The sequence below is a fragment of the Sinocyclocheilus rhinocerous genome, unplaced genomic scaffold, assembly GCF_001515625.1.
Source record: "Sinocyclocheilus rhinocerous isolate Xijiao unplaced genomic scaffold, SAMN03320098_v1.1 scaffold28, whole genome shotgun sequence".
Lineage (NCBI taxonomy): Eukaryota > Metazoa > Chordata > Actinopteri > Cypriniformes > Cyprinidae > Sinocyclocheilus > Sinocyclocheilus rhinocerous.
The window spans coordinates 687,613-705,151 of record NW_015652416.1 but is presented as its reverse complement, the minus strand read 5'-3'; the positions used below and the strand labels follow the sequence as shown (position 1 = coordinate 705,151).

At 34.2% G+C, this 17,539-nt stretch overlaps 1 protein-coding gene across 1 annotated transcript in view; it reads left to right on the top strand.

Annotated features, from left to right (window-relative positions):
* The window catches only part of LOC107714916 (pleckstrin homology domain-containing family G member 5-like), a 77,476-nt gene that overhangs the window by 36,162 nt on the left and 23,775 nt on the right, over positions 1–17,539 (top strand). The window contains exons 4-8 of the mRNA XM_016520914.1: positions 11,930–12,071; positions 12,491–12,681; positions 12,891–12,973; positions 15,140–15,276; positions 16,393–16,559. Coding sequence (XP_016376400.1) covers positions 11,930–12,071; positions 12,491–12,681; positions 12,891–12,973; positions 15,140–15,276; positions 16,393–16,559 — 720 coding nt within the window. The remainder of the gene's footprint in view (positions 1–11,929; positions 12,072–12,490; positions 12,682–12,890; positions 12,974–15,139; positions 15,277–16,392; positions 16,560–17,539) is intronic.

The following is a 17,539-nucleotide window of genomic DNA, read 5'->3' as shown; positions in this document are numbered from 1 at the left end:
GCTTCTTTTTGTTGACAACAGCAGATTTATAAATGAGTCTCATTACGAATACGTCGCACGTATCGCATTGTCACATGCCTTGTAAAAAATCATAAAAATGTGTGAGCAACTGACAAGTAACACTGGTTCAGGACAGATTTTCCTCGCGCTTTGGACTTTGAACCCTGGTTAACAAGCAGATAGCGCCGCGAGTTTGTGCAGCGCTGTCAGAATGCATGCAATTTGTGCATGTATTAGAAAACATGACGTTCTGCAGTTTATGTACTAATTGTTTAAGGCCATTTCGCGATTTCAATCATCATACAGTAACCAGCAACAATCACCCCTTCCTCTACTCATCGAAGACATGCGATGCAGTAGCCTACTAAACAGTCTCTCGCTGTCGGTGCTTGTAATGAGTTTTGCGTCTTTCTCGGACAGTTTAAATGCTTCCACACTGCTGACGTGTGCATAAAGAGTGCGAGCCTCTCACACCGTGTCTACACCGGATGCGAGCGGCGCGACAAAATACTATAGAACTCATTATAATCAGTGATGCTGTCTACACTGGATGCAGCGCGACACAACAAATCCCCGACAGTAAATTGCTGCCGCGTTCTATTTATGACGTATTGACACAAATTTCAAATGATTTTCAACAGTCGCTTTGTCGCGTCCAGTGTAGACAGACTTTTTAGCTGTTGCGGCGTGGTGTCACTCTGCGCTGGTTGCTATTTGATAGCGTCACGTCATTGTTCGGTACAGTTTATTCGGTCTTTTCTATTATTCGGCCGAACACCGAAAGAGCTTTTTTTTCCTATTTTCGGCCGAATAATTTCGGTTGCCGAACATTCGGTGCATCCCTATTTGAATTGCATGTAAAATTGTCATTACAAAGTTAACATAAACTGACTAATAAACTTAATGTGATGCAGTCATACATAAATTGAAAAAAAACCTTTGGATTTCTATAATAGTACTAGCCATATTTTAATGATTGTCATTTGATGTTTTTTTTATATGATTATTTAAATAAACTCAGATAGACAAAAATAGTTTCTATGTCATGATTTTTCGGGTGCAGAAATCTTACAGGTTTCTAAGTATGACTGATGCTTCCCATTAAGTTCAATCGTTTGTGTTAAAACTGTGTAATGCAAATTGGTGGAAGTTTTAAATGCAAATCAAATACATAAATCTTAAATTTAGGTCTGAATATTTTTTGAGTGGATGATTTTTGTTCATAAAATCAATGCAAATTGTGACCAATGCTAGTTTAACTTCAAAAAGGCCATAAAAGTATCATAAGAGTAGTCCATATAACAGTTTTCTGCTGGCTGAAAGGCTTTGGTTTTTGCATGTGTCATAATCCTGCAGTAGCAGCTCGGTCTTGGTAAGTTTAGACTGTGGTCACTGTATTCTGACACATGCATGTAGACCACTTTTGTGGTAATGCGTTCTTTCCTCTTAATCGTTCCGGATGTCCACTGACCCAAGACTCCGGCCCGTAAGTCACTAGCCCCGGTCTGCATACTTCTGTGACTTCTTGTATGCTGGTAATTTCCTTGCTTTAAACCCGTTTCATCTCTTTTAGAAACATAAGAATGTCTCTTTGTCTTTGTTTGGAATAGAAAACTAGCTTACTGCATACTGCACATTATGTAATGTATCTAAAACTGTGCCGATTATGTAAAATTTTGTATAATTATCACTTTGCCTGTTTAATTCAGCCGGTAGTGTCCAGCTATCAATGTACATTTTTGCAGGTTTATGTAAATATATGTCATTTTGATTGAGGAAAAAATCTCTTGTAGTAATAATCTTGAATAATAGTGTCTTATGGTCATCACGGCTGCATTTATTTGACTAAAAATACAGTAAAATGTTAATATTATGAAATGTTATTCCAATTTAAAATAGCTGCTTTCTATTTGAATGTGTTTTGAAATGTAGTTTATACCTGTGATGCAAAGCTGATTTTTTTTAGCATCATTACTCTAGTCCTCAGTGTCACATGATTCTTCAGAAATCATTTTGATATGATGATTTGGTGCTTAAATTTTTAAATTAAATTTTTATAATTTCTTTACAATTTTTTTTTTAATCATTTTAATGTGTGCTTGCTGCTAAATAAGGATTGTATGGTAAGTGTGCTATTCCAAACATAACCATAGACATAGATTCTCTGTGAATTTGTTTTAGGTTCTTCTGGTGCTGTTGGATCAATTTAGGTACATGGAAGTTTTTGTATTTTGGTTTGGACGTATAAGAGATTATGTGAAGTTTTGGAGCGGATAAAATTATTCCTTTATGATAAAAAAGGCTAAGCTAAAAACCATATGGACTTACAGCTTGTTCAAAAGAATCGCAATAATGTGGCTTTCTGTTTTTAGCCCCAGTTTAAGAGCATTCAAGGAAAACAAAGCATGGTGAACCAAACTAATATAACGCCGCCTTGGTATTCGTAAATGCCTTTTTATTTTTTCATTTATCTTCTTTTAATGTGGCCAGACGCTTGTCTTGGAGTCAACGGTTGTGGCAAGTATAGCAGTTCTCCATCCAGAGCAGGCTGGTACTGAAAAGCCAATGCAAACTGATTTCGCTTCCTTCAATGGTCGTGTTTTTCTCAAAACCCTCAGAAGCAGAGAAGGCGAAAGATGTTTGGCTGTGGCTTCAGTTGCGTAATTACTCATTCACGTAATTGCTTAACCACACCATGTGTCTGGGTGTAGTTTGTAAACCAAAGAACTCGTAACATAAAAGACATTTGCCATTATTCATTTTATTTATTTTTTTACATTTTCTTGTAATGGTTCATATGAATTTTATTTTAAAGCTTTTCTTTGTTTTATAAATTAGAATGTTTTTTGTTTGCATATTAGTATGTTTTTGTTTAGTTTTATCTTAGCTTTTTAAATATATAATTATCTAACAGTGCTTTAAGTCTTTTTTAAAATACAAAGCAGTATTTGCTTAAATGTATAAAAAATAAATAGATATAAAAATATTATATACGCTACCATTCAGAAGTTTTTTTTGGTTTGTTTTTTTGTCTGTTTATTTTATTTTATTATCCTTTGAAAAATGGCAGATATCGGCCGATATATCGGCCTTGGCGATATATCAGTCAACCACTAATAATAATGCTTATGCGACACAAGTTTTCATGCTTATTTTTATGGAAAATTTTGGCTTTGTGATGACATGCTCGTGTTATATAAATGCAAGAAAAATTACTGGGTCTTTAAGTCTTCTAACAGCTGTAGCAGAACTCTGACTCACTTCTCAAAATGGTTAGATTAGTGTAGTTAACTGTGTTTGTTTTAGTAAGTGTGGCTTGACTGATAACTGTGTTTGGGTTTAACTCAAGAGGGATGTGAATCAGCGTTATACGAGTCTGTATGTATGTTTGGGTTTGTTGTGTTTGAGCAGCAGCGTGTCTGTGTTTATAGACGTCACCAGCGTCAGACGGGAATTTCACAGTTTCGTGAGTGTGAATCAAGACATTTAAGGCCGTTTAGTGACTCACGCCGTTCTCTCACACTAAGTCACCATGATGCTGTCAGGGTTGGGCTGAATTTAAGCCTGTTTTTTAATCATCAGGCTTTGTGTGCTTTAGGATCGTTCTGTTTGAGTCAGTGTTTATCGTTAAAACATGACATAAGCCGTCTAAAAGTACTGATTTTTCAAACAGAATAGCTATACTTGCTCTTAATTTCCTCAAACAAACTGACTTTTTTTATTTGATGCCACTAACCTGGCATTGTCTTCAAAAGCTCTTATTCTATCAACCCAGCTCTGATTCAGCCCACTTTTGCCATTTTTATGTGCAAAATGTATCGGACGCTCAGAGAACCTTAGGTGGGGAACCACGGGACCTTAGGTGTGGTGTCTGAGGTTGAAGCTATGGCAGTGCATGTGAGATATTTCAAAATCTATTGCACTGCAATGATGTTTCAGTGAATTTAGTTTGAATCTGAAGCTGCTGTCACAAGTCAGTAAGTTGCAGGACTTGTTTGGCCTTTTGTCACAGACTCAAACTTGTGGCGTCCGCTTGCTTCACTTCTTACATGGTCAACATGGTTACATGTGTAGCACAAGTATGCTTTTTACAGTTTTGCCCTGCGAGTTTTAATTATTGCCTAATTTTGTAATGTCCCTCTGTTTTGAGTTTCAGCATTTCCTGTTCACCAGTTTAAACTCTTGCTTGTCAAACTGAAGTCAAGCTATTCTATGAAAATGTGTTTTTGCTAAACTTCATTATGAAAGTCTGTGACTTTGAGTTAATGTCTGCTAGCTGTGGGGTCGTCTATGTGCTAGTGCACTCCTAAAAGTTAATTTTTTTTAACAGATATGCATTTAAAAGTGACTGTCTTGAACTTCCTGGACAACAGAACAAAAATAATGATATCTTATGTTGCACTGCAGATTTTTGTTCAATGAAATAGTTTCTTTTTAAATATATAACAATCCAATAATAATATTCATTTTTACAATCAAAACTGAAAACATGTTGGTGCAGTACAGCTGTAACAAAACCCTGATATGTAGCTTTTTTTTAATGGATATAAAAGTATAATATACACTACCAGTCAAAAGTTTGGAATGATTAGGATGAATAATTAGGTTAAGATTTTTTTTTAAAAATTTTTATAAATCTCTTATGCTCACAAAGGTTGCATTTATTTGATCAGAAATACAGTAAAAACAGCATTATTTTGAAATATTATTACAATTTAAACTCTTTTCTATTTAAATATATTTCTGAATTTTTAGCAGTCCTTACTCCGGTCTTCAGTGTCACATGATCCTTCAGAAATCATTCTAATTATTCCAATCTTTTGACTGGTGGTGTATAATAAAGACTATTTTCTCTTAGTCATTCAACCCTCAAAAATGTCACTCTTTTCCATTTTCCAGGCTTTTCCATGTTTTTTTCATGTTTTTTTGTTGCTCACACATAATTTCATTCGCCCTTCAAAACGGAGAGGGCAAATTTCTCGTGCGGCTTTCCATGAAAGGAGAGATTAAATGGCGGCATAATTATCTGTGTGCAAAAGAGGGATGAAAATGTACATTATGTAAGACCGCTGGAGCTGTACAGTTAAAGGGAACAGGTGCTCAGTTTTGCGGCAGATGGATTAATCCTGCACTAAAGGACACTGCACTTAACTTTTGACCTGAAACTCTTCACACTGTCTGCACAGCACCCCCTTCACCAGATACGTACTGGAGAACACGCTAGCCAAATAGAGACCACAGAACCTGTTCACCATGGGTCCCCTTCACTCCAGATCATCTTTGCAGATCGATGCTGATGAAATATTAAAAAACTCTCAGGCATGAAGAGCTTTTGCAAATCAAGGCTTAATTGCTTGAAAGATTATTGAGGGGGAAATGAGGGCATGAAATTATTAAAGCATACATAATGTCATAATCCTCAGACACGCTCTGATAAATAGGGATGGCGGCTACTATTGTTTTGTAACCAAGAGTGAAACATGTTTCCAGTGACAAGTAATTTTTGGTCGTTTTAGCCCTGGTATTATATGCATTTTGTTGACTAAATAAGTTTTTGTCTGTTTGTAAGTGTGGGCTCTATGATTTCTGCGATGCAAAAATTGTGGACGGAATTGCAGAATCCATTAATAAAAATGGAATTTACTATAGAATGCAAAATGTCACTGACAAATAAATCAAAATTCGGTCAGTAGATTTAAAGTGCGATATGGACTAATGTCTGTGAATATCAAACCGCAAATAATACTATTTAAATATGAATTTTGCATGTTCTGCGTGTCTCTGTGTTGAATGAATGGTGTAAAAGCACGGTTTTGTCTACTACACACATGAAGCACGTGTGATGCTTGCAGTTTTTTTTTTTAGCGTCTGTGTCTCACACTATGAGGTAGATTTAAAGTGCGATATGGACTAATGTCTGTGAATATCAAACCGCAAATAATACTATTTAAATATGAATTTTGCATGTTCTGCGTGTCTCTGTGTTGAATGAATGGTGTAAAAGCACGGTTTTGTCTACTACACACATGAAGCACGTGTGACGCTTGCAGTTTTTTTTAGCGTCTGTGTCTCACACTATGAGGACATGAACATGTGAACTTCATCTCCAGAGCTGCTCTGAAAGTCACTTCACCACCATTTTACTGTTTTATTTGAGAGAAACTATTGTCATATCATATGCACACAGAAACGTAAAGGTCTTCACGGCAACCCGTCAAAATAAACGTTTGGTTTAACTTGAAGAAATTGACAGAAATATATATTACCATGTTTTACCATTACGTTTTAATGTACTACTATTACTACTACTACTATTACTAAATTATTATTAAATTGTTTTAATTTCAACAGTAAACCTCTGTTGTGCAGCAAAAAATGAATGATTAAAAATTAAAAATGAATGTTTTATGCCTTCATTTGATTACCAAAAAAATAAAATAATAAAACTGACAACACAGAATTTCTGAAAAAAGGGCCCTACTATTGTAAAGAAATTAATAAATGAAGTTGTTTTAATGATTTCAATTAATAAGACATGCTTTTGATTATTAAAATTAAATTAAACCATTAAAATGGAATCCAGAAAATGGAAAACACAAATTCAGAAGAAAATAAAACCGAATTTGGGAAAAAATAAAACACATTTCATAGGGACCTAAAATTTTATTTTTGTTAAACTTTTAATAAATTGCTGTTAAATTGTATAAGTTTCATGATTTCAATTAATTATTTAATTTAATTTAATTTACCCATTAAAACGAAGTCCAGAAAAATTAAAACAGGAATAAAGAAAAAAAAAACAAATCCAGAAAAATTAAAACAGAAAAAAAAAAGAATTTGGGAAAAAATCAAACTGATTTCATTGGCCCCTATAATGGCAAGAATAATGCCATGTGTGTCTGAATTCAATAAGCCCCTCTGGACGCTTGTGTGTGTTCACAGCTGTCTGTTTCTCTCTGCTGTTCACTTACATTCACCTCCACACTCCAAACACATCAGCCCTTCCTGAGGCCCATGGGTAATCCAGCAGAACTTCAGCTGTCCTTGGCTTTGATCCCTGGCTGAGAGGTCCTTTAATTGCCCAACTGTTTGGTCAGACTCAGCATGTAACTTGCTTGAAGTCTCTCGATTTAGCTGTTTCAGAAAGACTCATCTGTGCGTGCCGCCCCATTCTATCTCTGTTCCTGTTCTCACTCAAGTTCGGTTTCAAAACCTGGTGGACTTCCTACCTGGACAACATTTAAAGGCAATATGGGTAGAGATCAGGGTTATTATAGTAAACTAAAAGTGAAAATAGAACTAAAATCTACATTTTTCATTACTTGAAATGAATAAACGTTAAATAAAAATAAAATATACAAATTATTTCAGCTTGTTGGCAAGGTAACATTTCTTATTTTAACTTTATGTGCTAAAATTACTAAAACTAAAACTAAATTTAATAAAAACTAAGTAGACAAAAAAATGCAACAAAATTGCCAAAACTTTATCTAAAATCAAAATGGAAAAAAAGTCAAAAATAACTTTTTTTTAAAATTATACTAAAATAACACTGGTAGAGATGTAGTTTTACATTTGGAATATCTTCCATAAATTCACTTTTTTAGTTCATTTTTAAAAACATGAATTATTTCAAAATACTTTTAAATGCAATCTTATTTGTGTTAAAAATCTCAAAATTAACCGTGTAATTATAATGTTGTGATGCTTAAAATTATAGCATTTAAAATGGTGGTTTGCATTTAAATATACAGTAGTATTTAAATTAATTTTAGTTTTAGGTGTTTTGTTTTTAGATAATTTATTCAAAACGTTATAAAATTGTAATATTGGCCATTTTTTTTGTTATCTTGCCTACAAAATTATGGATGTGTTGCAGATGCCAAGTCAGCATCTTTCTATTTCAGTCCCAGAATGCACCTCAACCCTGGTTTATCAGTGGTGTTTTAGTATCTTTTATAAACTATTGTAGTATTTATGAATTAGCTTTTATTTTTATACATTTATGTTTTCATTTTATTTGAACTTTTAGTGATTTTAGAACTCCAAAATGAGAGATGTTTTCTTGGCAGCTAACTGAAATAAAGAAATGTAACTTTTTCATTTAACATTTATATTTTATTTCTGCTATATTTCAGTTCCTAAAATGATTTTAATAGATTTTAGTTACAATAACAATACTGATTGGAGTCGAGTTTTGTCAGGTACATTTTATAAGGACTGCTAAATGTGTTTAGACAGTTGCTGCCTGTGTAGAGCGCTTCAAATCAGTAGTATGCCATCTTAGAAGGTAGCTGCCTAAGTAGGGAGGACGCTCACTTGACGCAGAACTAGCCTCAACTTTCACCTCAGCTTCCTCAATAATTTCCTTCATCACCTCTCTCTCCATCACTTTAGTGTAAATAATCACTGAGCGCGTGTGAATACGTGATTGTGCCTCGCGGGCAGGTTCACACTCTTAGCCGGTCTGTAAACAGCGATGAGTCCGTCATTCTCCTTCAGACGAATGTGCCGTAACTCGTCGAAGAACATGAGTCCCTCCCGGTGATTCAGCTCGGTTCTCCAAACTCCTTTCCTGACAGTTGTCATAGCAGCGGCTCATGACAAACACACCGTTTCATGAGCATACAGGCTGTTCTGTTGACCGCTGTGTTCGGAGAATCTCTCAATCGACTGCAGGACGTTTTACTGTAAAGAGGAATGACCTGTCGTCTCTTTCTCTTATTATCAGTCAAAATCCCCACCATAAAAACTATAATGTGCTTTAGTTGGTGTGTTATGTTGTTTATGTATATGTATGTTTTGACCTGTCTACTGACCCATGGTCTACTGACCCATCCCTACTGTTGTTGGTGACCTTTGTGATCTGTTGCCCAGAAAGCTTTATCAAAAATTCACTAAAAGGACACCACTCTTTTAAAATATCTTTATTAATATTTTATTTTATTTTATTAAACTGAAATTTTCTGCGGACTCCCCTTGCGGCTTCTTAAATTCTGTTTTTATGTGTTTTTTTTATTTCCTAAAAAATATTTGGAAATAGATATTTTAACTTATTGATATTTTATTTATTATTGATTAACATTTTCTTTTCTTTTTCTTTGTTCTTTTCTTTTTATATAATTGAAATTTTCAGCTGACTCCTCTTGTGGCTTTCTAAATTCTGTTATAATATATCATTTTTAATATTATATCTTCATTACCTGTATTATTTTTTCTCATTGAATAAAATTCTATTTCTTTTTATTTTTTATTTTTATTTTATAAAACTGATTTTGTTTTGCAGACTACCATTGTGGCCTTCTAAATTCTGTTTGTATGTATTATTTATTTATTAATATTTTATTTATTGAATAAATGTTATTATTTTGTTTCTAAAACTGAGACTTTCAGCAGACTCTGCTTGTAGCCTTCTAAATTCAGTTTTTTGTATTCTTTTAAATTTTATATCTTAATATTTTATTTTTTTATTTTTTTATTTTATTTTTTTTATTTTATAAAACTGAAAATTTAATTTAATTTTATTGTATTAAACTGAAATTTCTGCAGACTCTCCGTGCGGCTTCTTAAATCGTTTTTGTTTTTTTTATTTCCTAAATTTAGAGAAAATATATATATTACATTTAATCTTAATTATAACTTATTCATATTTTATTTATTATTGATTAACCTTTTCTTTTCTTTTTCTTTTCTTTTCTTTTATATAATTGAACTTTTCAGCTGACTCCTCTTGTGGCTTTCTAAATTCTGTTTTAATATGTCATTTTTAATATTATATCTTTATTACCTGTATTATTTTTTTCTCATTGAATAAAATGTTATTTATTTTAATTTTTTATTATATAAAACTGAATTTTTTAGCAGATTCCCCTTGTGACCTTCTAAATTCTGTTTGTATTGTTTGTATGTATTATTTATTTATTAATATTTTATTTATTATTTAATAAATGTTATTATTTTGTTTCTAAAACTGAGACTTTCAGCAAACTCTGCTTGTAGCCTTCTAAATTCTTTTTTTGTATTCTTTTAAATTTTATATCTTAATATTTTATTTATTATTGAAAAAACACTTTTTAAATTTAATTTAATTTAATTAATTAATTTATTTTTAATTTCCTCTTTCGGGCCCCTCAAGATCCCCAAACCCCAATTTGAAAACCTTTGCCCTAGAGCATGCTATGACCATGGAAACCCAAAAAATGTTGCTTGCTTTGCAGTTCTTGCAACATTTGCCCATTTAATTTCCCCATTTATGCAAATCTATAAAACTCCGACATCCAAGCATGCACCAATAATGAAGTGTGTTCTGGCCTAAAGTGTATTGTGTAGTCACATTGACTCCATATTTGACCATTCGTGCCTTTAAAGCTGCCGAAGCTTCGCACAAAGTCCCAGCAAGCCCTTGAATCTGAAAAACATGAAAGTACACCTAACCTAATTGTGCTCATTGTGGTACACCATGTCATGCCTATTACAGACAACAAGGCCCAGTTAAAAGCAAGCGCTATTTAAAAACTTTATGGAGCCCAGACTGCCTTTCTTCCTCCTTTTGAGGTGGAGTCCAGTCTGAGAAAGAGATGAGCCAAATCTAATCTCCACCGCCCCATCAGATGGGTTAACGAGAGCGCACAGATGATTAGCTCCTCAGATTAGAGGGGTTTTGGACATCTGAAGACTGATTTGGTTGTTGGGGAAGACCAGGACTACCCGAAAACTGCCCTGCCCCCATGAGCGCTTAACTTGACTAGACACCGAGGGGGTGGGCCAAGATTAATTGGACCAAATCTTGTTGGTTCTTTGGGCGAAGGGGATGAATTGGGACCCTTCCGTGAGGTTTTGGGGTGTGTGACTGTACTGAAGCGCTAACCTTTGCCTCCATGGACCGGTGTCCAACAAATGGGGCGGCCTGCACACATCCCATGATATGGAAGGTAAGAGGAGGGGACGGTCTTCTGATTGATATGTTTCAGTATGAGTCATTTCGGAGGGATTTGGATTAAGCTTGAGTAGGTGTGGCAGTCGAGGCTTTTATGTAAAACGCCAAGCTTCAGACACGAAGGTGTACAGTATGCACAATAAGCTAGTTGTGGTTCTTGGTTTTCTCGTGGATTATAACTTTTCAGATCTGCTTGTGCAACTGTAGCTTGATTTAGTTGATTCACATGACTTTTTGCTTGAATATTTGGAGCATTCTACTATCTAAAAGTTCATACTATTTTTTTTCTGTATATTTAAATAGATAATCATTTAAATATTTGGGGATAGTAAGATTTCTTTGGAAGAAATTAATACTTTTATTCAGCGAGGATACATTCAATTGATCAAAAGGGACATTAAAGTCATGTATAATGTTACAAAAGATTCCCCTTTCAAATGAATGCTGTTCTTTTGAACTTTCTATTCATCAAAGAATCTTGAAAAATATAACACTGATAACAAGAATTTAATATAGAATGATTTCTGAAGGATCATGTGACACTGAAGACTGGAGTAACGATGCTGAAAATTCGGCTTTGCATCACAGAAATATTTACATTTTAAATTATATTCTAATAGAAAAGTTGTATCTTGGAATATCTTGGTTCTACCATAGTACATGTCCAAAAACATGGTAAATGATATCACAAACAATGGTTTTTGCAAATGTACCGTGGTATTCTTGAAAGTGCCTTGGAGTACCGTGTAAATACCATGGCATGTGAATTCTTCTAAGCCATTCACCTCTGTGTTTTGGTCTAAACGATTTCCTTTGGTCATGTTTGTCTGTGTATGGTTGCATTTGAGCCTGTATATGATGTTGTGAACTGTCAGAAGAGAAAGTTCAAAACCGACAGAGTGACTTCAGCAGCAGAAATGGCATACGTGCGATGAACCTGACCCTGAGTGACTCAAAGCGTCTGATGTCTGATTTCTCTCTCTGTTCCTGTAGGTGTGTCATCATCCCGACTGCCAGGAACTGAACAGTAAAAGCCCCCTGCACCTGTGCGAGTCATGTGATTCTCGCTGTCACCTGGATGAGTCTGACAGCATGCACTTTGACAGGCATCTCCGCTTCGACGTACAGCCACAAGGTAAACGGCCCTGCAGGCACAAACACATTTATGTGACCCTCTGCCAAACAGGTTATAAACTAATAACTACCAGTAAAAGTCAATCACCCAACAACAGATGCTGAATATAAATAGTATAAAAGGTTGATAATTGATTTAATTGATATTAATTTATTTTGATAATAATTAAAAATACTTCATCTTTTTGATATTATATTTTGAATTTTTTAATATTATATATTTTTCTTTTTAAATATTATAAATATTGTATTTTTTCTTTTTGATGAATCTAGAAGAATTTGTTTTATAATGTTTTTTTTTATTTGTACACCATCCCTGCACCATTATATGGTTAATTCATGATTTACTATTATGAAGCGGACATTTCTGTCAGGAGTGAAGCATGTAAGATCAGATTTGCGTTAAATCTGTGTCGTCAGGTTCTATCCTGGCGCGGAATGTGTCCACGCGTTCCTGTCCCCCTCGCACGAGCCCCCCTTCAGACTTGGATGAAGACGAAGAAGGAAGCACTGAACGAGGGTCAGTCTGTGATTCACAACCTTCCCACATCATTCAAATAACTATATGGAATCTATACACACCAAGAAAGGCACAAAAAAGTGATGAGAAATTCTAAATGTTTTTATGAATCAAGCTGACATGCATGAAGTGTTAGCATACCTGAACGAGAGCAAAATGCACATGGACAATCTGAAATTGAGCAATGGAAATAAATCAATATGGCTGTATTGATAATAATAATAAGAAGAAGAAGAAATGTGCCTTCAGCAGCAAAGGAGCATATTAGAATGATTTCTGAAGGATCATGTGACACTGAAGAATGTGTCCACGCGTTCCTGTCCCCCTCGCACGAGCCCCCCTTCAGACTTGGATGAAGACGAAGAAGGAAGCACTGAACGAGGGTCAGTCTGTGATTCACAACCTTCCCACATCATTCAAATAACTATATGGAATCTATACACACCAAGAAAGGCACAAAAAAGTGATGAGAAATTCTAAATGTTTTTATGAATCAAGCTGACATGCATGAAGTGTTAGCATACCTGAACGAGAGCAAAATGCACATGGACAATCTGAAATTGAGCAATGGAAATAAATCAATATGGCTGTATTGATAATAATAATAAGAAGAAGAAGAAATGTGCCTTCAGCAGCAAAGGAGCATATTAGAATGATTTCTGAAGGATCATGTGACACTGAAGACTGGAGTAATGATGCTGAAAATTCAGCTTTGCGTCACAGGATTAAATTGCATTTTAAAATCTATTCAAGTAGACAACAGTTAATTTAAATTGTAATAATATTTCAAAATATTACTGTTTTTGCTGTTTTTTTTTAATCAAATAACTGTAGCCTCTGTGAGCGTAATACTACTAAATAAAAAAATATTTTGAACTGTAGTGTATAAGTAAAAGTGTATATTTTTTACCTTCACTATGGTTTATTTTAAATATTGTAATGTAAAAATTATCTTTTTTAGTTATAAAAAAGTACAAATATTTCATGCAATATCTCAACATGTCATCATAATAGCTGCATGCAGAATAAACATTCATTTTGTAAAGGCTGTGAATTAAATAAATATATGCAATGCAAGTTTAAAGTGTAGCGCGGTACTGTGTTCATTTACACGCGAGCAGCTGATGATCCAGTGTTTTCAGTGGCTCACTTTGTAGTAAAAGTACAACACCAATTCATCTCTGCAAGCACTGTGATTTTGGGGCACTTTTACCCCCGGTTTCACAGACAAGGCTTAAGCCTAGTCCCAGACTAAAATTAAATTAAAAATCTGAGCTGTTTCAACTGAAAGAAACTTGCACTGACTGATCTTAAAATATATCAGTGCCTTTGTTTTGTCTCAAAATGCACACCAGTAATGTTTTTTTCCTAAGCACGTTTATAAAAATTACTTGTCCTAATTGAACTATGGCCTAATCCTGTTTTAGTCTAAGCCCTGTCTGTGAAACCGGGCCATAATGTGCAGGAGCGAAACATGCACCAACCATCTTCCCAAATATGAGAAGGGAAGAAGTGCTTATAAACCGTCCATTGTCAACAAAAGAGAAGCTTTAAGGACTCTGATGGTTTCCAATAAAAAAATAAAAGCACAATAGTTTTGCATTTGAAAATAAAGAAATTAAGGGTGCTTTGTTCCGAAACAGGGATTAAAATTATTTCAATGTTGCTTTTTATTCTTGGTGTAGTTCGCTTTCACACGGCAAAGTTTCTAAATGGACCAAATTTGTTAATACAAGTCACGCGTGAGTAAACTGTTCTCTCATTGGTCAAAGTTCCACGGTTTATTTTCCGGGATTCCACTTAGCTGTCATCCGTCAGGATGGAATGACAACAGCTTGTCCTGTGAACTGTGGCTTATTGTTGTTGTTTGGTTTTTTTTGTAGCAGTCCTTATATTAATTTATCATTTTGAGCAGTAGTCCAGGATTAATTTTAAAGTATCCGTTTTTCACAAAAAACAGCCAGCACAACTGTTTTCAATAATGATAATAATAAGAAATGTTTCTTGATTAGCAAATCATTATATTAGAATGATTTCTGAAGGATCATGTGACACTGAAATAATGATGCTGAAAATTCAGCTTTGCATCAGGAATAAATTACTTATGAATATCCATTCAAATATACAACTTGAATAATATTTCAGAGTATTACTGTTTTTTTTACTGTATTTTTGATCAAATAAATGCAGCCTCTTAAGAAATGTTTTGAACTGTAGTGTGTAAGGAATAGTCTTTACTATAGTTTATTTTAAACCTTGCAATGTTAAAAGTATTTTTTAATATTAAAAGTACAAATGTTGCATGTAGTATCTCAATATGTCATCGAAAATCGTTATAAAAATAAGTAAAAAAAAATAGTTTTAGAAAGACTATAACATGCCATACCATAGGAAAGGAGTATTTAATGCCAGCTTTCCAAATAAAAGCACAATTTCTTCTTACAGCTTTTATATCTAAATCTTTTTTAATGGGTGTTAATTTGATCGGAAATTTCCATAACTGTTCATTTTATCTGTGAAGCTCATTTGCTCATTTTATTGTTCTTCAGAGAGGTGCTCGGACCCATTTTTGAGCGCAAGGGCATTGAATTATCCCGAGTGGATCTGTTCCTGGACCAGTCCAACACTCCACTCTCACTCCACTTTGAGGCGTATCGTTTCGGAGGACATTACCTCAAAGTGAAAGGTAAGAGTCTGAAGCGTGACGCATCCTCTGCGGTGCCCAGCTGCTTCTCATCCGCATCGTTTCCAGCTAATCACTGTGACAACTTATCGCTTCAGTCTTGCAGTCAGCATTTCGATAACCCTTTCTTCCTACACATTTACAGCATTGAAGTTCAAAACATACACCAAATCTCTGTATTACACAACACAGCCGTCATTGTGTCCACAGAACCAGACAGTTTCCCAGGAAATGAGGTGTGACCGATTACACTTCATTAGAGTTGTTATGCATCTAAAGGAGCCTCACAGCGACGTGCTGTGTCTTCAAGTAGATCATCACATTCACACGACGCTTTTCCTGATTATACAGCCATGTGCCTGTCTTTACAAATCCCCATCCCCATGTCTTTAACACACGCCGACACAGGCATCCCACGGGTGCTGGATGGCCGCTTGCGTAATACACAGCCTGTGACGTGAGAACGAAGAGAGGGTTAGCATTAAAATGATTGGGACATTAGCAGCCGGACTGAAGAGTTTCATTCATGCTGAAAATCTGCTCTGTTGAAGACCTTCTGGTACTTTTATTAATACTAACAGCGGATTTCAGTGATGAATATTTGGTGGTAATATTTAACAAACAATAATCCCTTGTAGTGTTGGTCTTGCTTTATTTGTATTTTTTAATTATTTTATTTAATTGTTTAATTTAAATCAATTTTTTTTTAAATGTTTATTTTTTTATTGAATTTAACAGGAATTATTCCTTTTAAAAATAACAAAAGCATAAGGATATTAATATATCACTATTATTATTATTATTATCAATGATAATAATAACAATAATAATCTATAATTGTAATGTTGGTATGTCATATTTGAAATATTTGTATGCCATTATTTAAAATAGTGATTTATTTAATGTCATATTTAAAATTCTGATTTATAAATGCAAATAGCCGTTCAAAGCCATGTGCTCCACAGTTAAAGTTATTATTTATTAGGATTTGACATTTAAAGTCATTTGATTTCTTTTGCAGTGATCTATTTCATAATCAGTGTTTTCAGAATAAGAACATTATTTGTTCACATTCATCCGATTAAATGAGTATTTCTCACAAAGGTTGTTTTTGTGCAGCTCGGCCCGGCGATGAGCTGAAGGTGGAGCAGAGCGTGAAGGATCTGCGCTCTCTCAGTCTACCCAACATGAAGCCGTCAGGAGGGGGCAGCGTCTACATCCTCACACCGGGCAGTGAGAGGGCCGAGCACGGGTCCCTGCCGCGCCGGGAGGGCGCTGACATACTGGTCAGTGCTGCTGCTGCTGCTTTCTGTGTACAGCCACTCATGCCTTTCAAAAGCCAGTTTGTGTCATGAAGTAAATTACATTTTAAAAATCTGTTTTAGAAACATGGCCTAATGTTCAAATGGATGCCGATATGTTACATATAATACTTACAGTGTTGGTTAAGGTTTTTAGTCGTAATTTAGTTTTACAAGACCATTGTTTGCCCCTTAGATTTTATTTAATTTTTGTGTTATAAATCCATTTAGAAACATGGCCTAATATGCTTATGGGTTGTATTTATTTATTTTTCATTGTTGACTGCCTTTTTTTACAGTCCTTATAGTGTTCCCCCTAGATAGTGTGGGGGATTATTGTATTTTATTTTGTAGATTTTGTCTTATCTGTTTTAGAAACATGGCCTAGTGTGCTTATGGATTTTTAAATTCCCCCCAAACATTTTATTTTTTACACTAAGTTCTTACAGTATTTAGCTTTAGACCATTTTCAGCCACAGGTATAGCCATAGATAGTAGGGGGTTATTTTTATTTTTTTATTTTTTTATTTTATGTCATCTGTTTTAGAAACATGGCCAAATGTGCGGTTTCTTTTTTTCTTCTTTTCTTTTTACTTTTTACATATTTTATTCAGCTTTTATTTATTTTTTTTACAATTTTAGTTTTTGTGTTTTTAGTCATAATAGAATTTTACAATACCATTTTCTGTCCTATCGATAGTAGGGGATTATTTTATTTTATTTTATTTTTATTTTTATTTTATGTCATCTGTTTTAGAAACATGGCCTTATGTGCGTTTTCTTTTTTTTCTTTTGACTTTTTACATATTTCATTCAGCTTTTAATTTAAAAAAATTTTTTTTTTTTACAGTTTTAGTGTTTGTGTTTTTAATCATAATTGAATTTTACAAGACCATTTTCTGTCCTATCGATAGTAGGGGATTATTTCATTTCATTTCGTGTAATATCTATTTTAGTGTAATCAC